This window comes from Tursiops truncatus, chromosome 3 (genome assembly GCF_011762595.2).
Source record: "Tursiops truncatus isolate mTurTru1 chromosome 3, mTurTru1.mat.Y, whole genome shotgun sequence".
Taxonomy (NCBI): Eukaryota; Metazoa; Chordata; class Mammalia; order Artiodactyla; family Delphinidae; genus Tursiops; species Tursiops truncatus.
The window spans coordinates 58829652-58851275 of NC_047036.1; the positions used below are offsets into that span (position 1 = coordinate 58829652).

Below are 21624 nucleotides of genomic sequence, written 5' to 3' on the forward strand. Positions count from 1 at the left end.
ATCACTCAGCCATAAAAAAGAATGTAAACTTGCCATCTGCAACAATATGGATGGACCTGGAGGGTATTATGCTACGTGAAATAAGTCAGACAGAGAAAGACAAATACTCTGTTATCACTTATATGTGGAATCTATAAAATAAAATGAATGAATATAACAAAACAGAAACAGACACAGATAGAGAAAATAAACTAGTGGTTACCAGAGTGGAGCGGGAAGAAGGGCAAGATAGGGGTAGGAGATTAAGAGGTACAAACTACTATGTATAAAATAAATAAGTTATGAGGACATATTGTACAGCACAGGGAATATAGCCAATATTTTATAATAAATTTAAGTATAATCTATAAAGATTTTGAATGACTATGTTGTACAGCTGGAATCAACTATACCTCAGAAATAATAAAGTTTACCTGCAAGTATATAAAAAGAAGAAAGAATGGATTTTGTTCACATTATCACCCTGACAATATCCAACACACCTTATACACTCATCAATGTGTAGGCTCAGTACGTTTTCACTTATGTCTCAGATTTAAAGTATATTTTTATCAGTTAGTGCTGGGTAAAATTTTACCTTAGTAGCCTTAGAGGTCATGAGTCCCCATAGGTCCCAGACATCACTAGGGATAATTCACACATTCAAAGAACACAGCTTTAAGAAAATCCACTGAGTTAAAAATCTATTTTCCACAACGTAGGAGTGATTTAATGAACAAGGATAACAATGAATAGAACTCAAACTGAACAGGCACTAGGTCACTTCAGGAGACTGAAGTGGCAAGAGGAGTGAGTGATGTCCAGTGGAGTACGCATGAGGATTCCCTTGGCAAAGCTGTACAGCAGCTCAGCTGCTTGGGTACGAGGTATGAGTCATCTCCGTGTCTAGTGGCTGTGTCATTCTGTCTGATGTAGGACAAGACCTAGTTTTCTGGCATTTCTTGCCTGACAACCAACCAGTTCTGGCTCTATAGCCCCACCACTGTACTAGGAACTAGTCGGTAGAAATGTTCACATTTACCGAGGTAGCAAAAAGCTCCTATCAAGAAGTGACTGTGAATTCAGGAGTTACCCCAAGACAAGAGGGGTAGAGGTTACTGTGGTAAATTTTAAAAGAGGCTTTAAAAAATTGTAAACAAACTCACTGGGGCAGTGCTTCTCAGCTTGTGGTATTTACTAGAAGTACATGAGTGTCCTACAGTAATTTTTGAAACTATTTCCATTTTTAGGATAATTAAAAAAAAATCTAAGCTTGCTCAGATAATCTGTATGAGTATCTTATATCCAAGAATTGCCCCAATTTTAGTGCCCACATTTGTATTTGGCTTCACTATCACATAGATGTTAAACAATATGACTCCAATTGACATGGCTAATGAGAAAAGACCAGAGGCAATGTGATATGTAAATGAGGCATATAAGTACAGAGTGAGAGCCAAATGATATCACAGCCAGCTATTCAAAAGCAGAAAATGCAGTAGTTCCAACAGAGAAAAAGAGTGGGAGGACTGAGTCATCATCAGTGGGCCACAGGCATGTTAAGCTCAAAACAACCTAAGCTACAGCAATTAGTACCATATTCACACTGTGAGCATAGATTCAGTTTCAGCAAAACAATATCATCTATCATGAATTTAAGAAACTTTGCAATAAAAAGGGATTTCCATGGGTAAAATGTTAATTACTAACATGCAAATATGATTTATGAATCCATGGAAAGGATTAGGCAGGTTGAATTGAAAGCAGATGGCCTGGTGACTCCAGTGGTGGGAAATAAAAAATAATAATAATACAGGAAAAAAGGAACACAGAGAGACTATAATGTAAAGCAGAGAAAATTTAAAATGTGCTCATGTAAGTGAAGGAACTGAAACACTGTTCTGGAAGCACCTGCAACAGAGGTCTAGGAGACCAGAATGCAGAGTTTAGGGACTAAGACTGAGATAGGAGCTAGAAAGGAGAGTGGGCAGAGCTGAGTTGGACAAAAAACGAGAGAGGAAACCACCTTCTATTACTGGTGCACTGAGACTTACTGTAATGGCTAGTGGAGGTTAAAGGTATTTGCAATTCTGTGAAACAGTAATGGTGACTGTCTGATGACTCACACTTTCCTGGGTGAATCATTCCAATACTGTTCCCTGAAGGGGTGCCATGGACATCTGGAGGTGGCTGATCACTGGACCTCAAGGGTGTCAGTCATCGATACTCTTCAAATTGGTTATTAAACTGGGCTTATAACTCAGAAGTCAGAACTGAGGGGGAGACCACTAAGTCTGGGAAGTCTGAATAAAAATTCAGAAATATTTTTTGGGGAGGCTAGCAATTCATGGATAAGACTATGTTCAAACACAAAAGTGCACCATAACTTCTGTGTGTCTTAGGCCCCTTTATCATAATTTTCGTCTTTAGGGGAATATTTTGCTTTATTTTATCAGAATACTAGTAACATATTAATTAAATTATCAATTCACCAGTGGTTCCAAATTTTCTATGTGGAGTCACAGGGACCTGCAATCACTGTGGAGGTGAGGTGGCAGGGACAAGAGGGGAAGATCGGGGGCATTCAATTTTCTGAGACTAGGTGAGGAACAAGGAAGGAGAGGCTCAGTTAGCTGTGCAATCCTGCTGTGGGGAATTCTGGCAAATAGGAATTGTGGGAGAAAGCATGTAGTACACTGCAGAAGGGATGCATGAGGACAAAACTAATTTGGAGAACTTTCAGATTTCTTAAAAAAAGGAAATAGTTTTATCATAAAAAAATATGTACCTTTCCATTTGAATATGAAGTTAAAGATAACTTAAGAATGACCCACCTTACTCCAAGCATAATTCCAGGTCACGTAACTATCAGCTCCTAGAAGATCCTTGAGCCAGATGACTGGGTTTTGATAAATCTGACCATTTTCTACCTTAATTTTGCCATTCAATAAAACACTGGCTTTATGGGTAGTCTCCTGAGGTGAAAAATAAAACAAAAATTAGGATTAAAAAGTATCTGAAATATATGAACTTCTCCTTCTGTCCATGATGAAGTAACAGGGACCAGATTTACCCTAACACATGACACAACCAAAAAAAAAGGTAAACTAAATATATGAAACAATGGTTTCCAAGATACCAAACATCAGGGAACAAAGTACAGTGATCCTGAGAAATGAGAAACTAATGAGGTGAGCCCTGTAATTGTCCCAACTCACTGCCTTGAGAGTTTCCATGTCATGTTACAGAGAGAGGGCATCCAGGCAAAACCCGTGGATTCTCTGAGTTGAATAGACAGAGCATAGTCTAGGGAGGCATGATGGCTAGAGTCTGCAGGACAGAGTACTGAAGAAGAGAGAAATATATAGAGAGAGAACTCTGCAGATCTTCAGAGAACTCTGCAGAACTCTGCAGATCTTCCGCTGAGCTGTGATTGGCCATGTGTGTGAGGAAATTACCCAAGCCTGGGAAAAGAACTACTTGAAAGAAGTAGAGGTAATGGCATTCTCGGGCATTCTCAAACGGCAGAAATAGCACCTGTTCCCAATAGTAAGACTAGAAAAACCTCAAAACTGATGGGGCATTGGGAGGTACACAGAAGAGTCTTGCCTCTGTAGTGGGATATAATTAGCCTTAGACTGAACACTGATCCAATCCTGCCTAACAAATTATAAAAGCAAGACCCAAAAAGATAAAACTGTTTCTGTGTAAATTAACTATATTCTAGAACAAATATCCAAAATATTTTTAAGAATAAAAACATATCTGGCATCCAACAAGCTAAATTTCACAATTCTGGGATCCAATAAAAAATTAACAGGCCTAGAAACAGGTAGGAAAATAAACCCATATGGAGGAGAGAAAGCAATCAATTGAAAATGACTGAGAACTCTCAAAGATGTTAGAATTAGCAGATAAGGACATTAAATAGTTATTATATTCCACATGTTCCAAATGTTACATGGAGACATGGAAGATATAAAAGAAGACTCAAATCAAACTTCTAGAGATGAAAATTACAACATATGAAATGAAAAATACACTGGATGATATTAACAGATTAGACACTGCAAACAAAAAGATTAGTGAATTCAAAGACACAGGAATAGGAATGGCATAAAAAACCCACAGAGAAAAGAGAATTTAAAAATAAGATCATCACAGTGAATTGTGGAATGATTTTAAGCAGCCTAATATATATGTAATGGGAATTCAAAAACGAGGGGAGGGAAGAAAAAATATTTGAAGAAATAATAGCTGAAATTTTTCCAAATTCTTCTGTTTAACCTGTACTGGTGAGACAGAGTCTCTACCTTTGGCAAGGTGCTACTGAGACTATTGGGGTCCTGCTCACACTTGCCCTGGCTTGTAAGGTGGTAGTTTCACGTCAGGAGAGGCAAGTTGAAAAGGCAAGAGGCTAGTGTGCCCCTTTCCACTAAATGCTCAGATCCTAAAGCAGGGGTATAATTCAGAGAGAAGTTGCCATGTTCCTGCCCTAAGCTCCAGAGCCATGGCACACATATTTTGCCTGGGAACAATAACAAACGTAAGAGAAGATGGGGATCAATACACAGACTTGCTACAATACATTGCCTACTCTAAAATATCTAAAATGCCCAGTTCCAACAAAAAATTATGAGACATGTGAAGAAACAGGAAGTATGACACATACAGCAAAATAAACTAACGAAAAAGCAACATAAACTGCCTGTGAGAATGACCAGGTGTTAGATTTAACAAAGACTTCAAAACAGCCGTTTAGAGCTTCCCTGGTGGCGCAGTGGTTGAGAGTCCGCCTGCCGATGCAGGGGACATGGGTTCATGCCCCGGTCCGGGAAGATGCCACATGCCTTGGAGCGGCTGGGCCCGTGAGCCACGGCCGCTGAGCCTGTGCGTCCGGAGCCTGTGCTCCATAACGGGAGAGGCCACAAGAGTGAGAGGCCCGCGTACCGCAAAAAAACAAACAACAACAAAAAAAAAAACAGCCGTTTATATACATGTTCAAAGAACTAAAGGAAACCATAATTAAGGACGGAAAGCAAGGTATGATAACAATATCACATCAAACAGAAAGTATCAATAAAGAAACAATTTATTAAGAAACAAAAAGAAGTTGAGTTGAAAAGTACAATAACTAAAATGAAAAATTTAATAGAGAGGCTCAACAGATTTTCAATGTCAGAAGAAAGAATTAGTGAATTTGAAGAGAGATCAATAGAGATTATGTAAGCTGAAGAAGAAAAAGAAAAAAGAGTGAAGAAAAATGAAAAAGCTTCAGAGAAATGTGGGACACCATTAAGCACACCAACATATGCATAATGGGAGTACCAAAAGGATAGGAAAAAGGAGCAGAAAAAATATTTGAAGAAATAATGGCTAAAAGTTTCCCAGATTTATTAAAAAACATTAATCTACATATTCAGGAAGCTCAGTGACGTCCAACAAGGATAAACACAAAGAGAGACATAAATAGATACATAGTAAAAATACTGAAAGTCAAAGACCATAAGAAATTATTGAAAGAAGCAAGTGAAAAATGACTCATCACTTACAAGGTAAACCCCAAAAGATTAACAACTGACTTCTTATCAGAAACAATGAAAGCCAGAAGCAGTGGAATAACACACTCAAAGTACACAAAGAAAAACCTGTAACCAAGAATCCTATTTGCAGCAAATCTTTCAAAAATAAAGGTGATGTAAAGACCTCTCTTGAGAAAATTTGTTGCTAGCAGACCTGCCTTACAAAAAATACTAAAAGAAGTTCTTCAGGTTGAAATCAAGTGACCCCCAAATGGTAATATGAATCCACATGGAAAAACAAAGAGCATCAGTAAAAGTAATCACATATTATAAAAGACAGTATAAATGCACATTTCTTCTTTCTTTGCTTACCTGGTTTTTAAAACAATTGTACAAAACAATAGGGATATAATACATATATATTTGCAAAAGCACAAAGGCGGTGGGTGGAAGAAGTTTTACTGGGCCAAGAAAATGACTCCATATGGTAACTCAAATCCACAGGAACAAATGAAGAGAACCAGCAAGGATAAGTAAGAAGGTTAATATATCAAAAGTTATAAATATAAACTTGCTCTCCTTTCTTCTCAGCTCCTTTAAAAGTCACAAAATTTTATAAAGTAATAATTATAACAATGAATTATTGGCTTTATAACATTTACAGATATATCAATAATATATATAATAATAATATCACAAAAGGGAAAGAGGAAAGTTGAGCAACACTATAAACTAACTAGACTGAACAGGCATCTATAGAAAACTCCTAATGATAGGAGGATATATACATTCTTCTCAAGTACACATGGGACATTCTCTAGCATAGGCTACACACTATCTAAGCCACAAAATAAGTCGCAGAAAATTTAAAAGGACCAAAATAATACAAAGTATGTTCTCTAAGAGCAATGGAATGAAATTAGAAATTAATAACAAAAAAATGAGAAACTCACAATTATGTGGAACTCAAACAACATACTCCTAAATAAACAACGGGTTAAAGAAGTAATCAAAAGGTAAATGAGAAAATACTTTGAGATGAATGAAAATGAAGGCAAAACATACTGAAACTTATGGGATGCAGTAAAAGCAGTGGGTTAGAGGGAAATTTATAGGTGTAAATGCCTATATTGAAAAAGAAGAAAGATCTCACATCAATAACCTAAACTTACAAGAAAGACACTGGAAAGAAAACAGCAAACTAAACTAAAGCAAGCAGAAGGAAGGAAATAGTAACTATTAAAGTGGAAAAAGTAAAACATGCAATAGAAAAATAGAGAAAATCAAAAAAATCAAAATTGGTTCTTTGGAAAGATTAATAAAACTGACAAACCTTTAGCTAGATTAACCAAGAAAAGCAAGAGGGAAGACTCAAATTACTAAGAGCAAAAATGAAAATGTGGACATTACTACTGACCTTATAGAAATAAAAAGGACTATAAGAGACACTATGAACAGCTGTATGCCAATAAATTAGATGAAATGAGCAAATTCCTAGAAAGATACAAACTACCAAAACTGACTCAAGAAGAAATAGACAATCTGAAAAAAAAACTATAAAAAGTAGACACAATTAATAATCAAAAAACTATCAACAACAACAAAAAAGCCCAGGTACAGATGGTTTTACTGCTGATTACTAGAAAACATTTTTAAAAGACTTAATACCAATTCACAAACTCTTCCAAAAAACAGAAGAGAAGGAAACACTTTGGAATTCATTCTGTGAGACCAGTATTACTCTGAGCCCAAAACCAAAGACAACACAAGAAAACTACAGACCAATATGCTTAAATGACTCTATGGACACCCTGTAGGAAGAAAGAGGAAAAAATACAAAAACAGTAGAAAACTTTTTTTTTAGCAATCATTTAGATTTTATACTTTGCGTATGTACATACATCAAAACTTGTCGAATTATATACTTTAAATACATGTAGCGTATTGTATGTCAATTGTATTTCAATAAAGCTGTTAAAAATAGCTGAAATACAAAAAATTATATTAGAATTTTATCATTGCTGATCCAGAGGAGTAACCACAGCTGTCAAAATTTTAGCTAATGTAACCAATAACTGAAATTTGAGTTGCTTTGGCTAATGTGAAGTAGGTATTACTTAGCAATAAATTGGTTGACAGGCAAGCAAACAGGAACATCAAGGGATCTGAGATCAAGCTGCTAATTTAGTGTTTGAACTATAGTTTGGAGCATTAAAATTAAGTTTTTTTTGCTCCTAACTTATAAATAAAGCTTATTAACTAGGAAAAGTCTTATAATCCAGAAGTAGAAAGGGTTGAAAAAAGGGGTCATTTAGATTAAATTCCAATTAGCTTGGATTGGTTTTCTGTTGGACTGGTCCACAAGCAAAGCAGCATTCCAGGACCCTGCAAACTTTGCCACTCTTATATCCTCTTTCAAAAAATGAATAGGGGGAAAAGGGAAAGGAAGCCTCATTTGTAGGCATTTCTAGCAGAATCTTTTTTTTCCTCTTCTGTTATTATGCATATGTGATATTGTTTTAATTGAGTTATATTTACCCAAACTCCAAGTCACTTTCTGTTTCTAAATTGAGCTACTATGGAAGATGTGTTTATACTTAACCCTTATTAGGGGAAGCTTTAGCAGTACACACTGGTAGTTCCCAAAACTTTGGAACCAAACACAGCTCCAATTTATTATTTTTATTTTGTTCTTAAATCCTTCCTGCTGCAGTAAAACTAATTTTGGTCTGAGAGCCTAAAGGTGCTTGTAACTAAAATGTACAGGGCAATTTTAGAAGCATGATTTCACTTGCTAAGATATAATGGTCTCTCCATTCAAGAAGCCCAGCCAAACCCTATTCCCCTAATTAGAGCTAAACACTGACACTATGTGACAGCAACATTTACTCACTTACTTATAAAATTTACGTAATTTTAGAGAAAAAAAAAGGATACCTGTGTTTTGAATTCCAGAATATTATTTCCCGGATTAATTCTTCCTAGCAGTATCAGATCCTTTATCTGCATACATTTCTTTTTAGGAGTTGTGCTGTATTTTGAAGGATTTTTTACAGTATGTTGACGGCCAGACCCAGAGGAGGAGGAGCTCTGACTATCATTTGCATGTGGAACAGCAAGAGCTGATTTTCTAAGATAAGCTTTCACCTGATGCCCCGTATTACTGCCAAAGACATCAATCCCTTGATGTACCAGGGATTCTGATGTCCCCATACGTGGTTGCTGCGAAGCTGTTTTCCTGTTTCCTTTTTTTGGATCACAATTGGAAAGAGCCTGATCACAAATAATAGTTGATGGATTGGCATCATTGTGGGCAAATACACTTGCGGTTTCTGAAATCTTTAATGTGTCATTTACTGCTGAAGGACTAAAGGACTCATGCCCTTTGGCTGTAGTATCTGTAAGATCATTTTCTTTTTGTGAATATTCTGCTTGAGCAATAAAAGAAATAGGTTGCGATTGTAATTTAATCTTCTTAGTGCCATCTGAAAGTCTGGATTTTGATAATCTATCTAAGGTACAGTCACTGACACTTTGTTTAGAATTCAGTTCATTTCCAGAAAATTCTTCCCTTCTCACTGTCTTTGAATTTAGACAAGTGTTGGTATTTTGGTTGTCATGCCAGATTTCCAAAGACAACTGTGTTTCCTGCATGCTTCCACAAACAAGGCTGACAGGAGAAACTGAACATGACTGGGGCTGTACTGAATTTTCCAGACTAGTAAACTCTTGGCTGTCCTTTTCATTAGAGATTTCTGAGCTCAATGGCAGCTTCTTGAAACTAAGACCAGACAAAGATGTAACATTCTTATAGTTCTGAATTTTCTGGCTTATTTTTTTCTGTTTTTTTGCTACAAGTAAAAGGCTCTTCTGCCTTGTGGCCAAGTTAGCTAGTTGGTCTCTCAGGACTCCATGCTTAAATGACTCTATGGACACCCTGTAGGAAGAAACAGAAAGAGGAAAAAATATAAAAACAGTAGAAAACTTTTTTTTAGCAATCATTTAGATTTTATACTTTGTGTCAAATTAATCAGCTCAAAGTACACAAGAGACTATCTTTGCAATGTATATTCTTTGAGAGGAAACTGTTGCTTTACTTGAGGTAAATCAGTTTGCCTTTTTTAGGTGACAGCGTGGTTATCCACATTTATATTCACATCATTACATATCAGTTGTGAGTCAGCCCTAAAAGAGAAACAAAACTTGGGTTGTTTATCTAGATACCTAGTAGTCCTTTAGCTGGAAGGTATAAATTGATGGCCAAGGAGCAACACCATTCTTTAAGTTTGGAATTCGCTTACCTGTTTACAGTGAAATGGTGTATCAAGAAGTAAAATTTGGGAGTAAGTTCCACCCAAATTCCCTTAGTTATGGAGGACTGAGATTGTTTTGTGAATAATTATAAGTAAGCTAGACCTGAAAAATGTCAATTCATCAAGTACTTATTGTATTGGGTTGGCCAAAAAGCTCATTTGGGTTTTTCCACAAGATGTTACGGAAAAACCCGAATGAACTTTTTGGCCAAACCAATAATTGTACTTTGAATCTGTAGTGAGGTACTTTGAAGTGACTACCCAGATAAGCATTATCCTGTGTGCCCTCCTTAAACCAAGTCTCTCAGGGGCTTGAAGACTGAGTGGGAGGAAACTGGCTCATCCACACCTGTCTTCTGGTTATACTCAACTATTCCACACTGATCTTCAGGATATTGGACACTTTGTTTCCAGCAGCTCTCAAACTTTTTGGTTTCAGGACTTTTTTATACTCTTAAAAATTATTGAGGAATGCAAAGAGCTTTTGTTTATTTGAGTTATATCTATCAATATTTACTGTTTTAGAAAATAAGAGAAAATTTTAAAACACAAGACTACACAAGTGCACATTCCATTAGCTATTAGAGTGATGATATCATCACACGCCATGTGGCCTCTAGAAAATTCCATTGTACACTTATGAGAAAATGAGAGCAGAAGAGGGCAAATAATATCTTAATGTTATTATAAAAATGGTTTCGGGGGCTTCCCTGGTGGCGCAGTGGTTGAGAGTCCGCCTGCCGATGCAGGGGACAGGGGTTTGTGCCCCAGTCCGGGAAGATCCCACATGCCGCGGAGCGGCTGGGCCCGTGAGCCATGGCCGCTGAGCCTGCGCTCTGCAACGGGAGAGGCCACAACAGTGAGAGGCCCGCGTACCGCAAAAAAAAAAAAAAAAAAAAAAATGGTTTCAACTTCTTAGACCCCTTGAAATGGTCTCAGGGATCCTCAGGGACCATCTTTTTAGAGGAGTCGTTTTAAGAGAAAGCAATAGTATAGATACTTGTCTCTCCTAACACAGTTTAGAGTTGTCGGTACTGAACTCCAAACCAACTGGATGTCAAAGCAAGTAGTAGATGTAAGTGGAAGAAGCATCAAGAAGAAATCAGATTAGCAAATAACTGGTAGTATAAAATGCAAGAAGCTGGATAGATAGAGAAGAAAGAAGAAATTAATATCACATTTAAAACTACGTGAAACAAAGAGTTCAGACAGAAAATACAAATGCTCTTTAAATTACAAGAGTTTAAGGCAAATAGCAACATTAGTATGAAGACACACATATATAAAGGCATATTATTCAGCCACAAAAAAGAAATAAATCCTGCCATTTGAGACATCGATGGATCTTGAGAGCGCTATGCTAAGTGAAAATAGTCAGAGAAAGACAAATACTGTATGATCTCACTGATATTTGGAAGCTAAAACAAAAACAAAAAAGGCATAGATACAGAGAACAGATTGGTGGTTGGTGGAGGTGGAGGTGGCACGTGGGTGAAATAGGTGAAGGTAATCAAAAGGTATAAATTTCCAGTTATGAAATAAATAAGGCATGGGAGTGTAATATATAGCATGGTGACTATAGTTGATAATACTGTATTACATATTTGAAAGTTGCTAAGAGAGTAGACCTTAAAAGTTCTCATCACAAGAGAAAAGAAAAAAAGAATAGAAAACTAAAAAAAATAATGCTCAAAACAAGAAAAAATCATATAACAAATTTCTCAAAAAAAAGGATAAGAGGTAAATAATCAATATAATCAGGATAAAACTCTTTAAGGACCCTGAGAGTTTAGAAGTACACAAAACCACAAAATATACATGATTAAACTGCTTAGAAGAACAACATTTGTGATAGCATAAAAGAAAAAATTTTAATGTAAAAAATGTGAGTTTACTAAGGAAAGAAATTTACTTACGGAATTCATGACCAGAAAGGCTTTCATAAAATCATGGCTGTAGACAACTTTTTAAGATAGGAAAATGTCCTTTTCTGAACATTTCAAATAATAAAGTAGAAAAACATCTTTCTAGGAAGTATAATTCCTCATGGAGGTAATAGATTAGATGACCTCATAAAGTCCTTTTCTGGTCCCAAGCAACATTTGTAATCTTAAGAAATTCTAGGCCTACTGTAGATAAAAATAGATAAATTCTGAAAACTCTAAAGCATTCCTATTTTTTTTTTTCACTCACCTGTATTTTTTAGCTAAATCATCCCTTTCTGCCTTCTGTTTGGTAAGCACGTTGTCCATAACCTCCTTTATCTCTAACATCTTATCAGTGTATTGTTCTAGAAACATGGTAATAAAATAAAAAGTCAGTTAATTGAGAGATAAATGTTAAATTTGGTCACATAGGACTTAGCCTTACTGTTAATTAAAAAGCCATTATTTCCCTAGGAATTATGTCACTCTATGGAAGTACCCTGAAGTGTATAATTAAGAACATGGTATCAAGAAGAAGCAGGCCAGACTGAATTCTAATCCTGCTACCCCATTGACTAAGCTTTGTGAACCTGGACAAGTCACTGACCTCTCTGGTCAGCTTCCTTACCTGTGAAATGAGGGTAGTAAAGGAAAATAAATAGGAAGATAAATATTTTGTCTGTTAAAATTATGTACTTTTTAAAATACAAAAGGAATACATTGTCAATGTAAAGAAAATCTGCAAATAATATGAATGTTTATGGAGAAGAGAAGTCAAAGAGTATCCCACTCAACCACTCCTTCTCCTCAATATTTCACTCCATGAAAGAGATTGCTGTTAATACTTTGGTAGGGGTGTGTTTGTGTGTGTAAACTTTAAAATATATTTATATAATATATTGTTCTATACTATATTTGTACTATATATAACTTATACGTACTTAAAAATAAGAGTCACTATCAGTTCTTTTTTTAAATTAATTTATCTTTTATTTTATTTACTTCTGGCTGCGTTGGGTCTTCATTGCTGCACATGGGCTTTCTCTAGTTGTGGTGAGTGGGGGCTACTCTTCCTTGCAGTATGCAGGCTTCTCATTGTGGTGGCTTCTCTTGTTGCAGAGCATGGGCTCTAGGCATGCAGGCTTCAGTAGTTGTGGCACGCAGGCTCAGTAGTTGTGGCTCGTGGGCTCTAGAGCACAGGCTCAGCAGTTGTGGCGCATGGGCTTAGTTGCTCTGTGGCATGTGGGATCTTCATGGACCACGGCTCGAACCCGTGTCCCCTGCATCGGCAGGAGGATTCTTAACCACTGCACCACCAGGGAAGTCCCACACTGTCAGTTTTTGTTCTTTACACTTAACACTTAGATAGGGCTATATGATATCTACAGTCACTTATTGATCTATATAAAATTACTTTTATAATAATTAAATTTTTCCTACTTTCTTCCATTGCTTCCCAAGGCATCATGACCTCCCGCATCACAGATTCACAGGATTTACATGTAAAGTCAGTTATGTCCAAACCCAGATTCCCAAATAGGAAATTTCGCTTAGATGAATACATTTTATTTCTTTTAAGCCTACCTGCTATTCATTTCATTTTTGGCTTTGTTTCTTAAGCTTTTTCCTAATTCTTTTAGACCAATGCATATTTTTCTAGATAATTTAACTAGACAAAATCAGTGGTGAAAAATGACATGAAGTTCACAGTTGGAATTTACTCCAGAACCTCTCTCTGCAAATCAGACAAATAAGTATAGAGTCTGTTCCCAGACTAGTTTCTATCTCCCTATTATTATGGCAAAAGATTAGTTTCACGATGTGATGCATATGCTAACAAAGGGGAGAAACTTGTATGATAATTAAGAATTTAGATATAAATTTTTTAGCAGATTTGACACTTTAATAAAAAACATTTACATTATCTATGTCTCCTGTTACATTTGGGTTTTCTAACTGAATTTTAAACCACTGGTAAAAATAACATTATCATAGTAACCAAAAGATTCTATATATTTCTATAAGAATGGATATAAAGATGTTTTACATGTAACTTGATACTATATACTTATTTATCAAAGAGACAAAATTAATCAATGGTATCTTAGAGAAAACCTAGAAATTGCCCTAATATGTGTAAGATTTTAATATGTGATAATAAGGCACTGTAAACAATGAAGATGAGAGGAATTATTCAACAAATAAGACTAGGCAAATGGGGTAGTAATATGGGGGAAAGCCCTATTCTATCCTTATACCGTATGTGGCAGAGAAATTTCAGTTGAATTATAGAGTTAAGATGCTTAGAAAAAAACATATAAAATGTTTAAAATGAACATTTTTTTCTGTCTCAATTCAGTTGAGGCACTAAAAATATTTGACATCAATGTATATAAGACATCAACAAGAAAAATTTACAAAGAAATGTACAAAAAAAATTCGTTACTCTTGGATCCCTCAACCAGATCAAAGATACAAAAGATGTCAGAATATGGAGGTGGTGACTTTGTAAAGCTGTTTCTTTAGAGAGCTGTAGCTTCACTGGGTGGGATTCTCTATGCTGAGCAGCAAAAGTGAAAGGCGAGGGCGTTTCTCCCCTTTACTTCAAGCCTAAAGGGGGAGTTTCTCAAAGGACTACTAAGAGTGTAACAACTTTCTATTGAGGTGACAATGGACTCATATCTGACTTCCTCTTTGACCTTGAACATCTAGAGGTTGAGACCCTGAAAAGCAGGGAGCTTCTACAGCAGGGCAAGGAGAAAGTTGCTGCTGTGCTAGGAATTGATTGTCCTTCCTTCTAACAGTGGGTCCAAGGAGCCAGGATCTTGAAGACAGTGTGGAGACTGCCCTGTGGTCCTGCTTATGAGGGTTTGTACCTGAGGGTGACAATCTGTGTAAGGTGGACCCAGGAAAAAAAAGAAGCTGAGAGGAGACTGAGAGGGCCCCGGGAAAGAAAAATGTGCACTGTCACATTATGGGAGCTATGTAGAAGTTTCAGAACAGCCTCAGAAATTTTGTTTTGAAGAAACTTAGTTTTAAACAACTGCAAAAGAGTGATGGCGCCAAACACAGTCAGGACTTGATCACCAGCCAAGAACTCTAGAGTCCTACTGCCTTACCTCTCCTCCCCTAAAGGGGCAATGAGACCAAAAATAGGGATCATGATTAGAATAGTCATGGTGATAACAGAATCATGGTTATAACAGAATAAAATTAAGTTACAAAGCCTGGGGGTGGGGAGGGGAGGAAAGTTTCTAATCTTAGAAGCATTAAAAGAAACAGCAAAGAGGCTGATACATTCTACTATACAGAATTTGAGAATTTCTGTATTTAAGCACACACTAACATGTTATGAATAAAAAGACAGTTAAGGGGTGAAAAAAGTATTTGCAGCAGTTATGGCAGAAAAGGGGTCAATAACTTGATTATATAAAATGGCTCCAATTTATTAACAAACAGGAACAGTCAGTTCATGAAACAGAAAATAAAACTAGTGAAAAAGTACCACTAATAAAATCAATAAGGCAGATGAAAATACAATGCATATTTTTTATTAAATTAGTAAAAATTTTTTTTCTGTAAAATTATTTAAAATGAAAATACTGAGGCTATTAGCAGCGTGAAGGCAAACAAACATGAATGTGTGTTGGCAGAAGTACAAATTATTATGTAATACTTTAGGAAATCAATTTATCAATATGAACCAATAGATTTTATAATGTTTATATATTTTTGACCCAATAATTTCAATTATGTTAATTTTTCCTAAGAAGATAATTCTAAATCCAGAAAAAACTATGTGTTGTAGTGTAATAGCAAAAAATTATAAAAATCTAAATGCTCAACAAAAAGGGGAAAATTAAGTAAACCATGGAACATTTATTGAACATTTACTATGTAACCACTAAGAATGATGACTATGACAAAAAAGAATGTAAAAACAGCACATCTAGCACACCTACCAAAAAAGATATCCTACATCCAAAGACAAAGAAACCACAATGAGACAGTAGGAAGGGCACAATCGTGATAAAATCAAATCCCATACCTGCCAGGTGGGCAACCCACAAACTGTAAAATAATTATACCACAGAAGTTCTCCCAAAGGAGTGAAAGTTCTGAGCCCCGTATCAGGCTCCCCAGCCTGGGGGTTTGGCAATGGGAGGAGGAGGCCCCAGAGAATCTGGCTTTGAAGGCCAGCAGGGTTTGAACGCAGGAATTCCACAGCACTGCGGGAAACAGAAACTCCACTCTTGGAGGGTGCACACAAGGTCTCATGTGCACCAGGACCCAGGGAAAAAAGCAATGACTTCATTTTAGCCTGGGCCAGACCTACCTGCTAGTATTGGAGGGTCTCCTGCAGAGGTGGGGGGTGGCTGTGCCTCACTGCAGGGACAAAGACACTGGTGGCAGTAGTTCTGGGTAGTACTCATTGGCTTGAGCCCTCCTGGAGGGCACCATTTTCTCACCAAGACCTGGCCCCACCCAACAGCCTATGGGCTCCAGTGCTGGGACATCTTGGGCCAAACAACCAACAGGACAGGAAGACAGCTCCACCCATCAGCAGACAGTCTACTTAAAGTTTCCTGAGCACACAGCTGCTGGCTAAACACACCCCTTGACATGGCCCGCCCACCAGAGGGACAACACCCAGCTCCACCCACCAGTGGGCAGGAAGCAGTCCCTCCCACCAGGAAGCCTGCACAAGCCTCTTATACAGCCTCATCCACTGGGCGTTGGGGTGGGGGCAGAACAGAAGAAGCAAAAAGAACTATAACCCTTCAGCCAGCGGAATGGAAACAGCAATCTCAGAAAGTTAAGACAAAATGAGACAGCAAAGGAATATGTCCCAGATGAAGGAACAAGATAAAACACCAGAAGAACAACTAAGTGAAGTGGAAATGGGCAATCCATCTGAAAAAGAATTCAGAGTAATGATAGTAAAGACGATCCAAGACTTTGAAAAAATAATGTAGGCAAGGATCGAGAAGATACAAGAAATGTTTAACAAAGACCTAGAAGAATTAAAGAACAAACAAAAAGAGGTGAAAAGTACAATAACTGAAATAAAAAATACACTAGAAGGAATCAATAGCAGAATAACTGAGGCAGAAGAACGGATAAGTGAGCTGGAAGCCAGATGGTGGAAATCACTGCTGCAAAACAGAATAAAGAAAAAAGAATGAAAAGAAATGAAGACAGCCTAAGAGACCTCTGGAACAACACTAAATGCACCAACGTTCGTTCACATTACAGGGGTCTCAGAAGGAGAAGAGAGAGAGGAAGGACCTGAGAAAATATTTAAAGAGATAATAGCTGAAAACTTCCCTAACATGGGAAAGGAAATAGTCACCCAAGTCCAGGAAGCACAGATAATCCCAGGCAGGATAAACCCGAAGAGAAACATGGTGAGACACATAGTAATCAAATTGACAAAAATTAAAAACAAAGACAAAATATTAAAAGCTACAAGGGAAAAACAACAAATAACGTACAAGGGAATTCCCATAAGGTTATCAGCTGCTTTCTCAGCAGAAAACCTGCAGGCCAGAAGGGAGTGGCACAAAATACTTAAAGTGATAAAAGGAGAGAACCTACAACCAAGAATACTCTATCCAGCAAGGCTCTCATTCAGATTTGATGGAGAAATCAAAAGCTTTACAGACAAGCAAAAGCTAAGAGAATTCAGCACCATCATACCAGCTTTGCAACAAATGCTTAAGGAACTTCTCTAGGTGGAAAAGAAAAGGACACAACTAGAAATGAGAAAATGATGAATGGAAAAGCTCACCAGTAAAGGCAAACATATAGTAAAGGTAGGAAATCATCCACACACAAATATGATATCAAAACCAGCAATCGTGAGGAGAGTACAAATTCAGGATACTGGAAATGCATTTGAAATAAAAAAAAACAGCATTTAAAACAATCTTGTATATGTATATAGACTGCTATATTAGAACCTCATGGTAACCACAAACCAAAAATCTACAATAGGTACACAAACACAAAAGAAAAAGAAATCCAAACACAACACTAAAGTTAATCATCAAATCACAAGAGAAGAGAACAAAAGAGTAAGGGAGAAAAAAGACCTAGAAAACCAAATCTGAAACAATGAATAAAATGGCAATAGGAACATACATGTTGATAATTATCTTAAATTAAAATGGATTAAATGGCCCAACCAAAAGACATAAACTGGCTGAATGGATACAAAAACAAGACCCAAATATATGCTGTCTACAAGAGACCCACTTCAGGTCTAGGGACATACAGACTGAAAGTGAGGGGATGGAAAAAGGTATTCCATGCAAATGGAAATCAAATGAAAGCTGGAGTAGCAATACTCATATCAGACAAAATAGACTTTAAAATAAAGACTGTCACAAGAGACAAAAAAGGACACTACATAATGATCAAGGGATCAATCCAAGAAGAAGATATAACAATTGTAAATATATATGTACCCAACATAGGAGCACCTCAATATACAGGGCAAATACTAACAGCCATAAAAGGAGCAACTGACAATTACACAATGATAGTGGGGGACTTTAACACTCCACTTTCATCAATGAACAGATCATCCAGACAGAAAATCAGTAAGAAAACACAGGCCTTAGATGACACATTAGACCAGATGGACTTAGTTGATATTTATGGAGCATTCCATCCAAAAGCAGCAGAATACACATTCTTCTCAAGTGCACATGGAACATTCTCCAGGACTGATCACATGCTGGGCCACAAAGTGAGCCTTGGTAAACTTAAGAAAATGGAAATCCTATCAAGCATCTTTTCTGACCACAACACTATGAGATTAGAAATCAACTACAAGAAAAAAACTGTAAAAAACACAAAACATGTGGAAGCTAAACAATATACTACTAAACAACCAATGGATCACTGAAGAAATCAAAGAGGAAATAAAAAAAAACCTAGAGACAAATGAAAACAAAAGCACGATGATCCAAAACCTATGGGACACAGCAAAAGCAGTTCTAAGAGGGAAGGTTATAGCAATACAATCTTACCTCAGGAAACAAGAAAAATCTCAAATAAACAACCTAGGCTTACACCTAAAGCAATTAGGGAAAGAAGAAAAAACAAAACTCAAAGTTAGTAGAAGGAAAGAAATCATAAAGATCTGAGCAGAAATAAATGAAATAGAGATGAAGAAAACAATAGAAAAGATCAATGAAACTAAAAAGTTCTTTAAAAAGATAAACAAAACTGATAAACCTTTAGCTGGACTGATCAAGAAAAAAAGGGAAAGGGCTCAAATCAATAAAATTGAAATATAAAAGGAGAAGTTACGATGGACACCCCAGAGATACAAAGGATCACAAAAGACTACTACAATAAACTATATGCCAATAAAATGGACAACCTAGAAGAAATGGACAAATTCTTAGAAAGGTACAATCTCCCAAGACTGAACCAGGAAGAAACAGAAAATACGAACAGACCAATCACAAGTACTGAAATTGAAACTGTGATTTAAAAGCTCCCAACAAACAAAAGTCCAGGACCAGATGGCTTCACAGGCAAATTCTATCAAACATTTAGAGACGAGTTAACACCCACCCTCTGAAACTATTCTAAAAAATTGCAGAGGAATGAACACTCCCAAACTCATTCTGTGAGGACACTATCACCCTGATACCAAAACCAGACAAAGACAGCACAAAAAGAAAGAAAATTACTGGCCAATATCACTGATGAACATAGATGTAAAAATCCTCAACAAAATACTAGCCAATTGAATCCAACAATACATTAAAAGGATCATACACCATGATCAAGTGAGATTTGTCCCAGGGATGCAAGGATTTTTAAAATAACCACAAATCAATCAGTGTGATACAACACCACATCAACAAATTGAAGAATAAAAACCATATGATCATCTCAGCAGATGCAGAAAAAGCTGGACAAAATTCAACACCCATTTATTCTAAAAACTCTCCAGAAAGTGGGCAGAGAGGGAACATTCGTCAACATAATAAAGACCATATATGACAAACCTACAGATAGCATCATACTCAATGGGGAAAAGCTGAAAGCATTTCCTCTAAGATTGGGAACAAGACAAGGATGTCCACTCTCATCACTTTTATTCAACATAGTATTGGAAGTCCTAGCCACAGCAATCAAAGAAGAAAAAGAAATAAAAGGAATCCAAACTGGAAAAGAAGAAGTAAAACTGTCACTGTCTGCAGATGACATGATACTACACAACATTTCTATACACTAACAATGAAAGATCAGAAAGAGAAATTAAAGAAACAATCCCATTTACCATCACATCAAAAAGAATAAAATACCTAGGAATAAACCTACCTAAGGAGGCAAAAGGCCTGTACTCTGAAAACTGTAAGACGCTGATAAAAGAAATCAAAGATGACACAAAGAGATGGAAAGATATACCATGTTCTTGGATTGGAAGAATCAGTATTGTCAAAATGACTATACAACCCAAGGCAATCTACAGATTCAATGAAATCCCTATCAAATTACCAATGGCATTTTTCACAGAACTAGAACAATGGAGACATAAAAGACCCCGAATAGCCAAAGTGACCTTGAGAAAGAAAAATGGAGCTGGAGGAATCAGGCTCCCTGACTTCAGACTATACTACAAAGCTACGCTCATCAAAACAGTATGGTACTGGTACAAAAACAGAAATATAGATCAATGGAAAAAGACAGAAAGCCCAGAAATAAACCCACACTCCTACGGTCAATTAATCTAAGACAAAGAAGGCAAGACTATACAGTGGAGAAAAGACAGTCTCTTCAATAAATGGTTCTGGGAAAACTGGACAGCTACATGTAAAAAAATGAAATTAGAACATTCTTTAACACCATAAAGATAAAATAACTCAAAATGGATTAAAGACCTAAATGTAAGACTCGATACTATAAAACTCTTAGAGGAAAACACAGGCAGAACACTCTTTGATATAAATCGCAGCATTATCTTTTTAGATCCATCTCCTAGAGTAATGGAAATAAAAACTTTGACATGTATGTTCCTATTGCCATTTTATTCATTGTTTCAGATTTGGTTTTCTAGGTCTTTTTTCCTCCCTTACTCTTTTGTTCTCTTCTCTTGTGATTTGATGATTAAACAAATGGGGCCTAATTAAATTCAAAAGCTTCTGCACAGCAAAGGAAACCATAAACAAAACAAAAACTCACAGAATGGGAGAAAATATTTGCAAATGATGTGACCGAAAAGGGATTAATCTTCAAAATTTACAAACAGCTCATGAGGCTCTATATCAAAAAATAACCCAATCAAAAAATGGGCAGAATAACTAAATAAAAAGAACATTTCTCCAAAGTATATATACAGATGGCCAAGAGGCACATGAAAAGAGATGGTCAATATTGCTAATTATTAGAGAAATGCAAATCACATCTACAATGAGACATCACCTCACACCAGTCAGAATGGCCATCACCAGAAAGTGTACAAACAATAAATGCTGGAGAGGGTGTGGAGAAAAGAGAATCCTCCTACACTGTTGGTGGGAATGTAAATTGGTGCAGCCACTAAGGAGAACAGTACTGAGGTTCCTTAAAAAACTAAAAATAGAGCTACCATATGATACAGCAATCCCACTCATGGGCATATATCCGGAGAAAACCATGGTTCAAAGGGATACACGCAACCCAATATTCACTGCAGTGCTGTGTACAATAGCCAAGACATGGCAGCAACCTAAATGTCCGACAGATGAATGATAAAGAAGATGTGGTACATATATACAATGGAATATTACTCAGCCATTAAAAAGAATGAAATAATGCCGCCATTTGCAGCAACGTGGATGGAGCTGGAGATTATCATACTAAGTTAAGTTAGATAGAGAA

The 21624-nt window shown here is 36.6% G+C and overlaps 1 protein-coding gene across 8 annotated transcripts in view; it reads right to left on the bottom strand.

Moving 5' to 3' along the window:
• Window positions 1-21624, bottom strand: part of ANKRD31 (ankyrin repeat domain 31) — a 128721-nt gene that overhangs the window by 19993 nt on the left and 87104 nt on the right. For 7 of the 8 annotated variants that reach the window (XM_073802219.1, XM_033852945.2, XM_073802215.1 and 4 more), the window contains 3 exons: window positions 12008-12104; window positions 8439-9438; window positions 2814-2954 (listed from right to left, as the gene is read on the bottom strand). In XM_073802219.1, coding sequence (XP_073658320.1) covers window positions 2814-2954; window positions 8439-9438; window positions 12008-12104 — 1238 coding nt within the window. The remainder of the gene's footprint in view (window positions 1-2813; window positions 2955-8438; window positions 9439-12007; window positions 12105-21624) is intronic. The other variant, XM_073802216.1, reaches the window with a different exon arrangement.